The sequence below is a fragment of the Lutjanus erythropterus genome, chromosome 13, assembly GCF_056507025.1.
Source record: "Lutjanus erythropterus isolate fLutEry1 chromosome 13, fLutEry1.hap2, whole genome shotgun sequence".
Classification (NCBI taxonomy): Eukaryota; Metazoa; Chordata; class Actinopteri; order Lutjaniformes; family Lutjanidae; genus Lutjanus; species Lutjanus erythropterus.
In genome coordinates this window covers 39522487-39535632 of record NC_139329.1, presented here as the reverse complement: position 1 = coordinate 39535632, position 13146 = coordinate 39522487, and the positions used below count along the sequence as shown (strand labels likewise).

The 13146-nt window shown below is 36.7% G+C and overlaps 1 protein-coding gene across 1 annotated transcript; it reads right to left on the bottom strand.

Annotated features, from left to right (window-relative positions):
• Positions 1-1637: 1637 nt before the first annotated feature.
• On the bottom strand, positions 1638-8852 carry LOC146317143 (protein FAM3C-like). Its single transcript, XM_084734184.1, has 10 exons — positions 8729-8852; positions 7049-7081; positions 4777-4866; positions 4617-4691; positions 4427-4556; positions 4160-4218; positions 4023-4073; positions 3848-3932; positions 3285-3411; positions 1638-2510 (listed from the first exon to the last, which is right to left on the bottom strand). Exons 1-10 carry the CDS (start codon positions 8745-8747, stop codon positions 2421-2423), a joined length of 759 nt encoding a protein of 252 aa, XP_084590310.1. The 5' UTR covers positions 8748-8852; the 3' UTR covers positions 1638-2420.
• Between the last annotated feature and the right edge of the window lie 4294 nt (positions 8853-13146).

The following is a 13146-nucleotide window of genomic DNA, read 5'->3' as shown; positions in this document are numbered from 1 at the left end:
ATAATAATTCAAAAAATCCAAACGTAGCAGAAATTAATCAAGTTACATTACTTTAATATCTTACTTGGATTAGGTTGCTGATTACATTTTTTAAAAGGTAATTAGTATTTTTAAAGTAATCTTCCTGAGCCTGCAGGTGATCAGACACCTGAATACTGTCAGGATCACGTGTACAGATCAAAAACCAGCTTTTAATCTCTGAACAAGTTACAACAAAACCTTCAAATTTCACTTTCAGATGTGAACAGTGTCGGGTGAAGTCACAGCAGTAGAAACAAATGAAGGTGTGAGCAAAAACAGACAAAAATATCAGGTATGAAACCCCCAACACACACACACACACACACACACACACACACTTCTCTTCTGTACATCTAAAGACACAGTTCCTGTTAAACCAGCTTGGCCTGATGTGATGTTTGTTCAGTCAACAGACTGGATGTGTTGGAGTCCTCACATATGAATATATTTCAACAGAAAGACAACCAAATTATTATTATTATTATTAATATTATTATTATTATTATTATATTGTTGTTGTTGTTATGAGAAGTAAGTATTAATCAACTATTAAATTAATTGCCAACTATTTTGATTGTCAGTTAATCATTTTGAGTCATTTTTCATTATTTCATTCATTTTTTTTTTTTAATTTCAGACATTTTATGGACCAAAGAACCAGCAGGTTTAGCGGAGCGCACGGCGTACATCCATGCGCTTCACCTGTTTTCACATGTTTCAAGAGTGTGAGAGGATTCATGGATGAAAAATGACATGTGGAGAGCACACGTGAGCACATGACGTATGTCTGCATGCTCTGTAATTTTGATTGGTCTTAAAAATCAATTAGATTATTTATTAAGTTGACATTAGTTATAAAGTGGCATTAACTTAAGTCTCATTTTTAAGTGTATTTTTTTTAGAAATATCTGTATTGATTACACAACAAAATGACACCAACATGGAACCAATAATCACTACTAGTGTTCATTCATATCCTTTGCTTTATTTATTTTCATTATAGTTGTGGAATGAGTCTTAAATTACATTCATAAATGTCTTTGAAAGTCTCAAAATTAACTTATTGAAACCTGCAAAAAAAAAAAACAAACAAAAAACAACAAATCAGGTTCACAGCTCACTGAGAGTAGGTTTTTGAAATATAGAAATTTGGGGTTTCTGAAACCCAAAGAAATTTATCTAAAGCAGAAAAGTCCCTCCAGAAAAATGCAACAGTTCAAACAAACAGATGCAACAATTCACATAAACTCAACTAATCTCTGTGAATTCTGTGTGACCTTTGACCAATCATCGTAGCTTCCTGCGAGTTCCACCAATGACAGCAGTCCACATGTATGTCTCACTGAACTGACTGTTATTCACTATTTTTGACTTTCATCAACAATTTTTAACATTTTCTGACATTTTATGGACAACTAATTGATTCATGGAAACACTGCACGGTGGAGTGCATGATGTACACCCGCCCGCCCGCCGCCTGCCCGCCCGCCGCCCGCCACCCATTGCCTGCCTGCCCACCCGCCCGCTCGCTCCACCTGTTTTTATGTGTTTGGACCTAATTTTTAATTGGCAAAATTATGACAGGATTAGTTTTTCACCATCAAACATTTGAAAACAGGTGGAGCACACAGACGTACGTCAGATGCGCTCCACCTGTTTTCAAATGTGGATCTGTTTCAAATGTGAACCTATTTTTCGATCGACCAGATTTTTTAGGGTTCTTCAGATTAGTTAGAACACTCAGAACAGAGGGCGGTTTTGTTCTCCCTGGAACAAGTTGCCTTTGATTTTTAATGAATTATACAAAAAAATCACAACATTCTTTTGCAATTCTCTCTTAGTCCTGCAATTTAATTGGCAAAAAAGTCTAAAAACATCACAACATATGTTACAATTTTTTTTAGAAAAGCTGCTGTGAAATCAGGAATTTTACCCCGCAACAATCACAAAAAAGGCCTAAACATGAAATCCTGGAGGGACTGATTAATGACACTTAGTGCTCAAACCATAGAGGCATTAAAGAGGGCACGAGTTCCCCAGTTCGATTGTCCCAACAGTCCCTGAGTTCTTCTGTAACGAAGGTAGATGATCCTGATCCCAACCTGTCCTTCAGATCCCAATAAAAAATATTTAAAACCAAGAAAAATAAACGTTTTCTGGGGAAATGTTCATCAGTCTTTCCCCTCCTTTTAGCCACAGGAACACTTTGACTGACTCTGTAGTCTGATTCAGGCTTCGTCAAACTTTCACCTGAGGAAGAGAATACGTGGATTTCTCTGTGTTCTTGCTGCCCGACAACTCTGGTTCACAAACTCAGTCCCACAAACACATCGTCCTGCTTTATACGCCTGCAGACGGCTTTAAAAAGTTGAAATATTCCTTTAGGATGGAGCCACAGGTCACTCCAGGTATTTGGGGATGCATCCTTGTATGTCGATGAGCTCGGGCCAGTTGTCATATTTGTTCGTGGCTTTGTCGTTCTTCAGGTACTAAAACAGACAAACACAGTTCTTCATTAACGTGGACTCTGAGAGGATTAGCCAATGAGCTAAAGGAGATGTGAGTAAATCAGATAAACAGGAAACCAGATCACCGCTGGAAGACATGTGACCCTGCAGAGCTGCATTGATTAATCCATTAACTGACCCCTCACTAAGCCCCGCCTCCAAACAACAACTGTCCAATCAGTCTACTTCTACGTATATATGTCTGTGATGTACGCAGCTGTTAGCTAACTTTACATAAACACTTTCACAGGGCTCTTGTTTAAAAACGTGTCAGATGGAAACATTCAAACTTCTCAGCTGACTCAAGTCGAGTTAGCATTAGCATTAGCTTACATCAACCAGCTACACTTATGAAATCTGTTTGTGAGTCATTCTTTTATCTGACAAAATCCACCGTCGTCAGCTGGAAATGAGAATCTGCTTTTGTTTACATCATGACCTCGTGTTCCAACAATTAATCCAGTTTCAGTCTTAAATCTGCCGCCGTTATCATCGTAAATTCCATAAATCAGCAAAGTCTGTGGCTGATATCTCCAAAACTCTGCAACTCACACCAAAACTATTTAGAGAGAAATAACAGTCCATATATTTTTTATTTTAGGGTGGACTGTCCCTTTAAAGGAACAGGATGTGAAAGATTATTTTGATTATTATAATTATTATTTATTTTTTGATGTTGCTGTTGTTCTGTTGTTTGTTAAATAATCTTCAAAAACAGTGAATAAAAATAAGATTAAAGAGGTTTGTGGTCTTTACCTTCTCAAAGTTGCTCTTCACTGCTGCTCCTTTCCCACCAACAAACACCCAGTTGTCTCTGAATCCCAGTGATCTGACAGCAGAGCTGCCCAGTTCAGCCATCAGCGTCTTCGCCTCGTCGTCTAACCTGTAAAAACGAGTCAGCGTGAGCCGTGTGACGTTCAAGAACATCCCTGTCCGTGTTTTCACATTAATGTTACAGCTGCATTCATGTTTATGTTGGCTACTTTAATCTACAGCAATGCATCATGGTCTATACCATTTTCATCTGGTTACGTCTGTGATGTTGTTTTCATCTTGTTATCACGTTTTTGTCTTGTTATGCCACATTTGTCTTTTTTCAGTTTTCACATTATTTTCATTATTGTTTTGTCATTTTTATCTTCTTGTGCCTTTTTGTGTTGTTTTTTTTTTCTTGCATTAAGAATAAAGTAACAAGCCTGTTTTGAAAATGTGAGCGCAGACAGTTAATAGATATAAAAATAAACAGGAACTGAATGACACCGAACAGTATCTCTGGGTCTGGAGATCATTTCTGTGGATGTAAAAGGAAAGAAATTTACTTTGATGAAGGTTCATCAAAGGATGCGATCAGGACGATGGAGCCGTGCTCAATGCTCTTCAGGAATTCAATGAGAGGTTTCACTTCTGCAACATGAACATTAGACACACACTGAGTTTTCAAATGCTTTTAACCACATGTTCGTTCAATTATATTAATCACGTGTCGCTACGTACCGCCGCTGTACATGTCGAAGTGGCTGGTCTTTAGGACTTCACCTGTTTTACCTGTTAAAGAAAGAGAATTTACTGTGAGGGTCATTAAATGCACCACAACCACAAGAGACACAGACGTTCATTGTTACTAAACTCACCGTTTATTACAACAATGTTTATTCCAGTTCCAGCGTTGTTCAGCACTGATCCAAGAACCCTGAGGAAACGTTTGATCTGCTGTAAATATCAGCTGACATCAACACAAACAGAAGGAACAAACAGTCTGGATAAAAAAACAATGTGGTTTTTCTCTTGTCGTATCTTTTACATCATTTTCATCTTGTTACGTTTCGTTCGTTGTTTTTGTCTTGTTACGTGTCTACATACTGTTTTATCTGGTTATAACGTGACGTTATGACACCTACAGCTTGTTTTGGAGGCAGATCTTTGGAGCCACGACGTTTGCGGCTCCACTCTGGATGTAGAAGCTGAAGTGATCATCTGGACAGTTTTGCTCCGAACTACACGATCCAGCTGAAGAGGAAACGCACAACATCGATCAATCCCCCGTCAGATCGGTGTCGATAATCATCCCGATCAGGTTTGATCACTAACCTGAGTGTTTAGAGGGCGTCTTGGACGTGTGACTGGGCATGATCAAACCCTCGACCAGAGCACGACGCAGTTCAACTGGACAAACAACAACAGGTAAACAATCAGAGATGTTAACTAACAACTAACTCATCACTTACAGAAAGTAAAGTATAAAATGTACCTGTGTTTTCCAGTGTGTTGCTGTATTTCTGCAGGATGAACATGATGAAGATGATGACTGGCACCAACACCAACACACACTGCAAACCTCCTGCAGGACACACACACACACACACACACAAACAAACACACACACACACACACACACACACACACACACACACACAAGATGACATGAGTACAACAGACTCATGACTGGATACACAACACGTCTTTTTCAGATGTGTTTGTTTCTCTTTAGCAAAAAGTGTCAAAAAGTCTTCATGCCTCTGAAAACAATTTAACAGTGAAAAACACTGAGTTCATTTTTTGTTTTAAAGGGTGATGAGACTAAAAAAATGGAAACAGGTGGATTAATAGATGCAGCTGTTTTTAAAGAACTGCAAAACTAAGAAATTACTTTGAAAAAACACCAGATTTAAAAAAGTCCTTTATTAAACCAACGACAGGAAAACATGTATCGTAAATAAATAAAAACAGTAGCAAGAAATGCAAGTTATTACATAAACAGTAAACGACATGATATAAAAAAATAAACAAGAAAGATATAAACATGAGAGAATAATCAAAATAATAAATACAACAGAAACAGACTCAGTAGTTGAGTGTTTGAATCCACTGTGAAATAAAGACGTTGGTTACATGAATATTGTAGTTTTTGCGACGAGTGGTCTGAACTGTTGTTCAGTTTAATGTGAGTGAGGTGAAACTTTTATCTCATCGTGTCTTTGGGTTCAGACTTTCTTTCATGCTGGTTTGATTGTTTGCAGTCTTGTTATTTTAAAGTTTGTCTGAATGTTGAATGTGTGTCTTTCATTTCTTCTCGACGTGACGCACATTCAAGAACAGAGTTAACAGATCCCACTGAGCCGCCCTTCACAAATAAAGGTCACGTTAATGAATAAAGTAATGAAGGGTTATGACACTCGTCATTCAAATCAAGGCGTAAAACACAGAGGATACTGGTTAGACTGGTTCTAATAAATCCCAACCACTGACGTCACAACAATAACATGTTAATGCATCAGGATTTTTTTTTAATTAATTAATTAAGTTTAATAAATACTTTGAGTACATTTCATTAATGATATTTGTAAATCTCCTGATTAAAGCAGTGACTGTAAATTCAGAAATATTCAATTTAAAACTCTCTTTAAACTGCAGTTTAGTTTTTACTTTAAACTGAGATCAAACTTCATTCTGTTGTATCAAAAAGGCGAATTTTCAAGTTGGACTGAGCAAAATAACTGCTGAGTCATCATGAGTAGGCTAACTAGGCTAATGAACCTTTAAGCTAGCTATTAAATAATATAGGATTAATGATTTGGCAGTTTATTAGCTAACAGCTCGCACACAATGTAAAGTTTTGTTAACTATTTAGCTCAAGTTAGCTTCCAAACCATGTAGCAATTTGTTAAGGAATACAGATTAAAGTTGATGCTTTTTCCCTCTTTTAAACTTTTATTTATTATTGTATTTAAATTTTCTAGCATCTCCACATTGATTAAATTCTGTTTTAGTTTTGGTTTATGTCACTAAACTTAGAAACTGAACTTAGATTTGAAAGATTCTCTCACCACTGTCAGATTTAAACCAAACAGATTATTAAATATTCAAATTACATGAAAAGGGTTGGGTAGTAATGGATTACATGCAATTCGGAATTATGTAATCAGATTACCAAAATAAGTAAATATAATCAGCCAAGATTTTATTTGAAAAAATGTGTAAATAAAAAAAATTTAAAAATTTAAAATTCCAGCTACTTGATTACATTTTTGATTACATCTTTCAAATATGTTCACTTTAAAATTGTTATATATATTTTTTCTTTTTTTTTTGATCAGTCAGTCACACTGTGTGTGTGTGTGTGTGTGTGTGTGTGTGTGTGTGTGTGTGTGTGTGTGTGTGTGTGTGTGTGTCACCTCCTCACTGTTCCCTCCTGCTCACAGCTCCGACTCCTCGCTGGAGTTTTTTTAACAAATCAGACTAAAGTAAGACTCAAACTAAACGCAGGTTTAGTGTTTGATGTCTGATGTTTGATGTCTGAGTTGTGTGAAGGAGTTCAGTGTGTGACAGAAGAAACTCAATGAAGCAGAAAAACCACTCCTTAACAAAACCATCTGTACCGGTGAGTCAACAATCAACGAGGAAGTAAACAGTAATAATAAAACACACACACACACACACACACACACACACACACACACACACACACACACACACACACACACACACACACACACACTGAGTTTTCAGAATGAAAAACTTACTTCCTCTCCAGTTTTGTCGTCTTCCCATTTTTCCTGTTTTAAGAATGAAAACAACAGACAGGCGTCAGTGTCGGTGTTTCAGCAGCTCTGCTCACGTTAAAACCTCACACACTGTTTGTTCAGGTACAAACAGAATACAGGTGCGTTTATGTTTGTATATATTTTTAAAATATATACATATATACAATGCAATACTGTGCATTTTAATATATTTGTCTGTATTTATTTTATTTGTAAATATTTATTTTTATATAACATTATTTATTTAGTAGTCATATCCTGCACATTTCATTAAAGCAAGAACATTTTATTTACCATATTTCTTTATTTATCTTTTACTCTTGTTTATTCATATATACTTTGTTACTTTACTTAAGTAGAGTTTTTAGGTTTCTATTTTTTTGGACTTATTTATCTTTTTATTTTTCTGACAACTTTTCCTCCAAACATTTGAACCTAAATTTATTTTGCATCATTGTGCGCCGCCTTCCAACATAAAGCCTGATTTCAACCTAAAAGGACGGAACAATAACACGAGAAAAGACGATTCACTGGTGGATCCATCGGAGGACATCACACAGGACAGACGGGACGAGACGGAAATGAAAATGATGTAAAAAGACAAAAACGACAAAGTGAGACAAAAACAAAGTAAAAGACGTAACAAGACAAAAAAAGATGTAGTGAGATCAACCCCCCTCGAAAAGACATGAAACAAAACGACAGAACTAGGAGAACAACGATGTACAAGACGTAGAAACATGAAAAAGACAAAAAACAACGTGAAAACTTAACAAGACAAAAAGATGCACCGAGATGAAAAACCACATAAAAGCTGTAACCAGACAAAAACAACCAATCAAGACATGAAAGACGTAACTAAACAAAAACAACGTAAAAGCTGCAACAAAACAAAAAATAACATATTAAGACGTAACAAGACGAAAAATGTAACGGGATGAAAACGATGTAAAAGCAACATTAAGAAGATAAGACGAAAAATAACATTAAAAACTTAACAAGACAAAAAGACGTAACAGCACTGAAAACAACGTAAAAGTTTTAACAAAATTAAAAAACAACGTAAAAATCTCAGACAGAGACGGACACTCTGGTGGAGAAAAGTTGAGGTTCAGTTGTCTTTGCACAGAGACAGTCGGTAAAAAAAAATTTTTTTACTTTTATACTTAGACATTTTATTTTAGACATTTCAGAACCTGAACTTTTTCACTTTTACTGCAGTAAAGTCAAAGTACTTTTTGTATAGATTTAAAAGTTCTGTGTTTAGACTTCAAAAATAAGAAAAACAATTCCTACGAAGAAAAGTCACAGAATCAGGTGACTTGTTTTATCCAACTAAACCCAAAGTTTACTGTCGTATGAGACCGAGAAGAAAATCCTCAGATAATTAACTGATCATCAAAATAGTTTTCAGTTTAAACAGAAGAAGAAAAGCAGAATGTGCACTGAGAGTTTAAATCTAAAGAAAAGGTCACCAAGTACGTCTGAACTGAAATCTGAAGTATCTGCATTCCTAACACACCTGTCCAGGTGAATCACAGCTCCTCACTTCACCATTATTTATGTTCTACTCACTGACAGAAGACGCAGCTGTTTGTCTGAATTCTGCCTGAACTGAGGAAACACACAGTCAAAATAAAAGAAATAAAATGAACCGACCCACTCTGACTGTGAGCATGTCTCTGACGTCCGGCCGCGCTCCACTCTGAGTCCCGGGGAGGCGTTCAGTTAATTGAGCTGCCGGGAAAACAGGTAGATCCTGTTCCGCTTCCCTGAGCCTGATAACCTGGTTACAGCCAATCAGCTGCAGCCGTCGGGCCAGAGTCCAGGTTAGTCACCTGGAGATAAGACAATAAAGACAATGACAGCCTGTTTAACAGACATGACGCTTCGTCAACAAAGAGCTGAACGACAAAGAAGCTTCACACGCAGGAATTTCACACAGGAGCAGAGCAGCAAGCTGACTCGGTTTGTTCAACACCTACACAGAATTAACAGAAAGAACACAAAGCAATGACTTACAAATCATTTTTGGCTGATTTTCAACTGAATACACAACAAAGAAAACATATGAAACATGATGAAAAACAACGAAAAAGACATAAAAGGACAAAAAGGATGTAAAAAGATGAGAAACATGTAAAATGGCGTAAAAGACGAAACAAGACAAAAAAAAATGTAAAAAGAATGATGTAGAAAAAACAACATGAAAAAGATATAAGATGATAAAACATGACGTGACGAAAAACACTAATGAAGATGTAACAGGATGAAAAAGATACAAAAAGATGAACAACACGTAATGAGACAAAAACCAACGAAAAAGACGCAAGCCTTAGACTTAGCAAGGCTTAGACTTAGCAAGGCTTAGACTTAGCAAGGCTTAGCAAAAGACATAAGACAGAAAAGATGTAACAAAAAAGATGCCAGAAGATAAAAAAATTACGTAACAAGACAAAAAATGATGTAAAAAACATAACAGGACAAAAAACAATATAACAAGAATAATGTAAGAGACATAATAACATGAAAAAGATTTAACAACAAAAAAACGTAACAAGAAAACGTAACAGGAGAACTGAAATTATAAAAATTAACAAGCCAATAAAAGACGAGATGAAAAACAACGTAAAAGTCTCTAAAAAACGTTGCCTGGATGGCGCAGACAGAAAACACGCAACACAACGTAAAATTACAAAAAAGGCAAAACAGGATGAAAAAGGGGTTAAAAGGTGAAAAACGTGTAACAAGAGTAAAGACAACGTAAACAATGTAACGAGATGAAAAAGACTGAGCAAGGTGAAAGACACATGAGACAAAAAAAGACGTAACAAGACAAACAAAATGTAAAAGACAACAAACAAAAAATACATAAAAGACGTCAAAAGACAAAAATGATGTAACAAACAAAAACGTGTAACAAGATGAAAAAAGTCGTAAAAGACGCAACAACACGACGAGTCCTAACAAGACAACAACGACGTATCGAGACGTAAAAGACGTAAGATGACACCAAAAACAACGAGATGTTAAATGAAGTGAAATTACTGCTGTTTTTATACTATTGATTAAATATTGATTAGTACATTCTTAATCGTTAACTAATTTATTAAGTCGTTGAAATCCTCACTTTAAACCTGCTGCTGCTGCGTTTCCTTTTCCATCTGTGATTGATTATTCTCATTGGTCCGTTTGTCATCAGATCATCTGATTAGTTACTAAAATGCAGATAAAAGGTTTGGACATAAATTCAAATTGTACTCAGTATTCAATTATGATTTTAAAAGTAACTAAGTAGATTACATGGTGTAATGTGGACTTTACAAGAAAAAGTAGACTTGAAAATCTACTCATAAAAGTACAAGTACCCAAAAACCTACTTAATTACAGTAACTTGAGTATTTGTAATTAGTTACTTCCACCCCTGATGTTCTGTAAAGTAAAATACTGTGTAAAAGTTTAACTGCTCTGAATATTTAAAGAGTAAAAAGTTAACGACAGCTTGCTGTTGTTCACTGATGTGTTCACTGCCTTCAGTTTAAAGGGACAGTTCTGTTTTTTTGTGTCCCTAGTTTAGAGTTTAGAGAAGCAGAAGATGAGAACTTCAACACCTCTGTGATGAAAACACACACAGAACTCTGAACTATTTAACCACTGAGACACACAGAGGTCAACGTGTTTTCTAACGTGATGCGCTGCAGCCTGCTCAACCCGACAGCGCCTCCCTGTGGCGGCTGAGGAAGAAGGGATCTGACCTGGAACAGAAAAGAAAAATGAACAAATGAAAACTCCGTCCTGACCTGTCCCAGGTCCACCCTGAGTCCTCGACGTCCCTGGGACTCAACATGAAACAGCCAAAACTTTTTCAAAACCTCCCAAAGCTCTCTAAAAACTTTAAAAAAACTTTTTCAACACTTTAACAAAGCCTTCCAAAACTTCCAAAAACTTTTTAAAACCCTCCAAAACAAATGTTTTTATTTCTGCTTTAACTGATGACACAAATAAATATAGTAGAAAACAAACAACAAAGAAACAAACATATTGATCAGCAGCTGTTTTTTTCCTCCCTGTGGAAACCAGAGACATGATCGGTGCAGTAAATGCTGTTTGTGCCGTTAGTGGTTCTGTTCTGTTTATTGAAGGCTACAACATGAACATGTCGTCAGGCGCTTCTTGAAAAATAGATTTACAAACAAACAGATGAACTTTGGTTGACGATCAGTCTGAAGACAATCAATATAATGTCAATACTGCTGTTTTCAATCGATGAAACGTGTTGGGCGCTGCGTGGACGTGACGTGTGAGACACATTCAGAGTTTTGGCTCGATGACACGACACAGTTATTGCATTCACATGATTTAATGCACAGCTCAGAGTCTCAGAGAGGAGCTTCAGCTTCCAACATCATCACGACGCAGAGACAGAAGACAGAAGACAGAAGAGTCCAACTTCAGGACAAAACTCGGCGTTTCCAACAGGAACAGAATTTATTCTGGGGGTCGACCCTCAAGAAACATTTTCTAAGAGAACACTGAAGTTTTGAAGTTGATGGTGAATCCTCAAAGTCAACAATCAGACACCAAACTGCTGCATGTGTCACATCTGGACAAGATCAACTACAGCTGCAACAATCAATCAATCAATTAATCAATCGACAGAAATTTAATCGAGGATTGTTTTTGTGGCAAACATGGCAGACTTTCTTCTCTCTTACAGGTTTTTCACGCCGCACTTAGACTTTATCGTTTCCTGAAGAGGCTTCGTCTTTTGCTGGAGAATTTTTCTTAACAAGTTGCCCAGTTAGAAAAATAAAAAGAATAAAAACAGATCTGAAAGTATTTTTTTCACGCTGTTTATTCTTCTGAGACTGATGTTCAGTGACTGTTCTTTAATCGTTCTGACTGAAGGTCAGGTTTAGTTTTTTACTCCATATCTGAATCTTTACTGTAGATCTTAAGCCTGGAGCCATGTTCACACACACACACACACACACACACACACACACACACACACACACACACACACACACGCTGTCTGAACTGTGTGTGTGTGTAACTTTTTACTTTATGCTGAAAAAACAAAACATGACTTAAAGAAAAATTTTGCAGGATTTTCCTCAGAAAATAAAAAACTATATCGACTCAAACAAGAAAACAGTCCCTGTCAATCATCTCATTTTCTCATTATTTTGCTGCTCAGGATCTTTCACCGAGCCAAGACGTCACTATTTCACATCCCGGGAATAAAACTCAATCAAATCTCTGTCTGATGCATTTAGAAACAGAAACAGACAAATCTTACCCATTCTATCCTTAACTTGTGATCATAAATAATGTTTACATTTCAGCGTCTCGCCTGTGATTGGTTGTAACACTGTGGGCAGTTTGAACACTGAGGAAGAGACGAGCGTCTGCACAAAACGTCTGAAACATCTGAAGCGGAGCGCCATCCTGCATGAAAATAGGAGAATAAAAAATGAAAAAATATCACTGATGATTAAATGTTTTAATCTCATTTTCTTGTTGTACAAACTGAGCAGAAACATCTGTCAGCTCCAGCTGTTTGTGGCTCAGGAATCAGAGTGTTAAAAATCTTACTTATGTTGCAGCAAACACATTTTTTCTTTGAGGATTCTGGGAAAACCTTCAGAACATCAGGACATTCGGTTAAACCACCTCCTGTAACAAACGAAGTGTGACTCTGCTCCGCCTGCCGTCACCAATCTTAAATAAATGATTTTTGTAAATAAATACAAAAAGCTCTGTTTGGGTTGTCCGCCCAGATAAACTCTGCGTGTGGGAAACATTTGAATGCACATTAAAGTTCTCCTCCAGTCCAAACTGGTCTCCATCCTCAGGTTAGTCTACTGGGAACACTGGTGTTCACCTCCAGGGTTCTTCATCGACACTCAGACGTCTGAACAGAGAGAGCTGCACAGTCAGGACTAAAAAGTCAGAAGTAAAATCATTTATCAGCTCATTTATAAATGTTAAAGAGGAGCTGCTGCTCTGACGCTGCCTCCATCTGTTAATTAGTTTGTTTTATTGTGTGATTCTGGTGTTTTAACACAAACTAA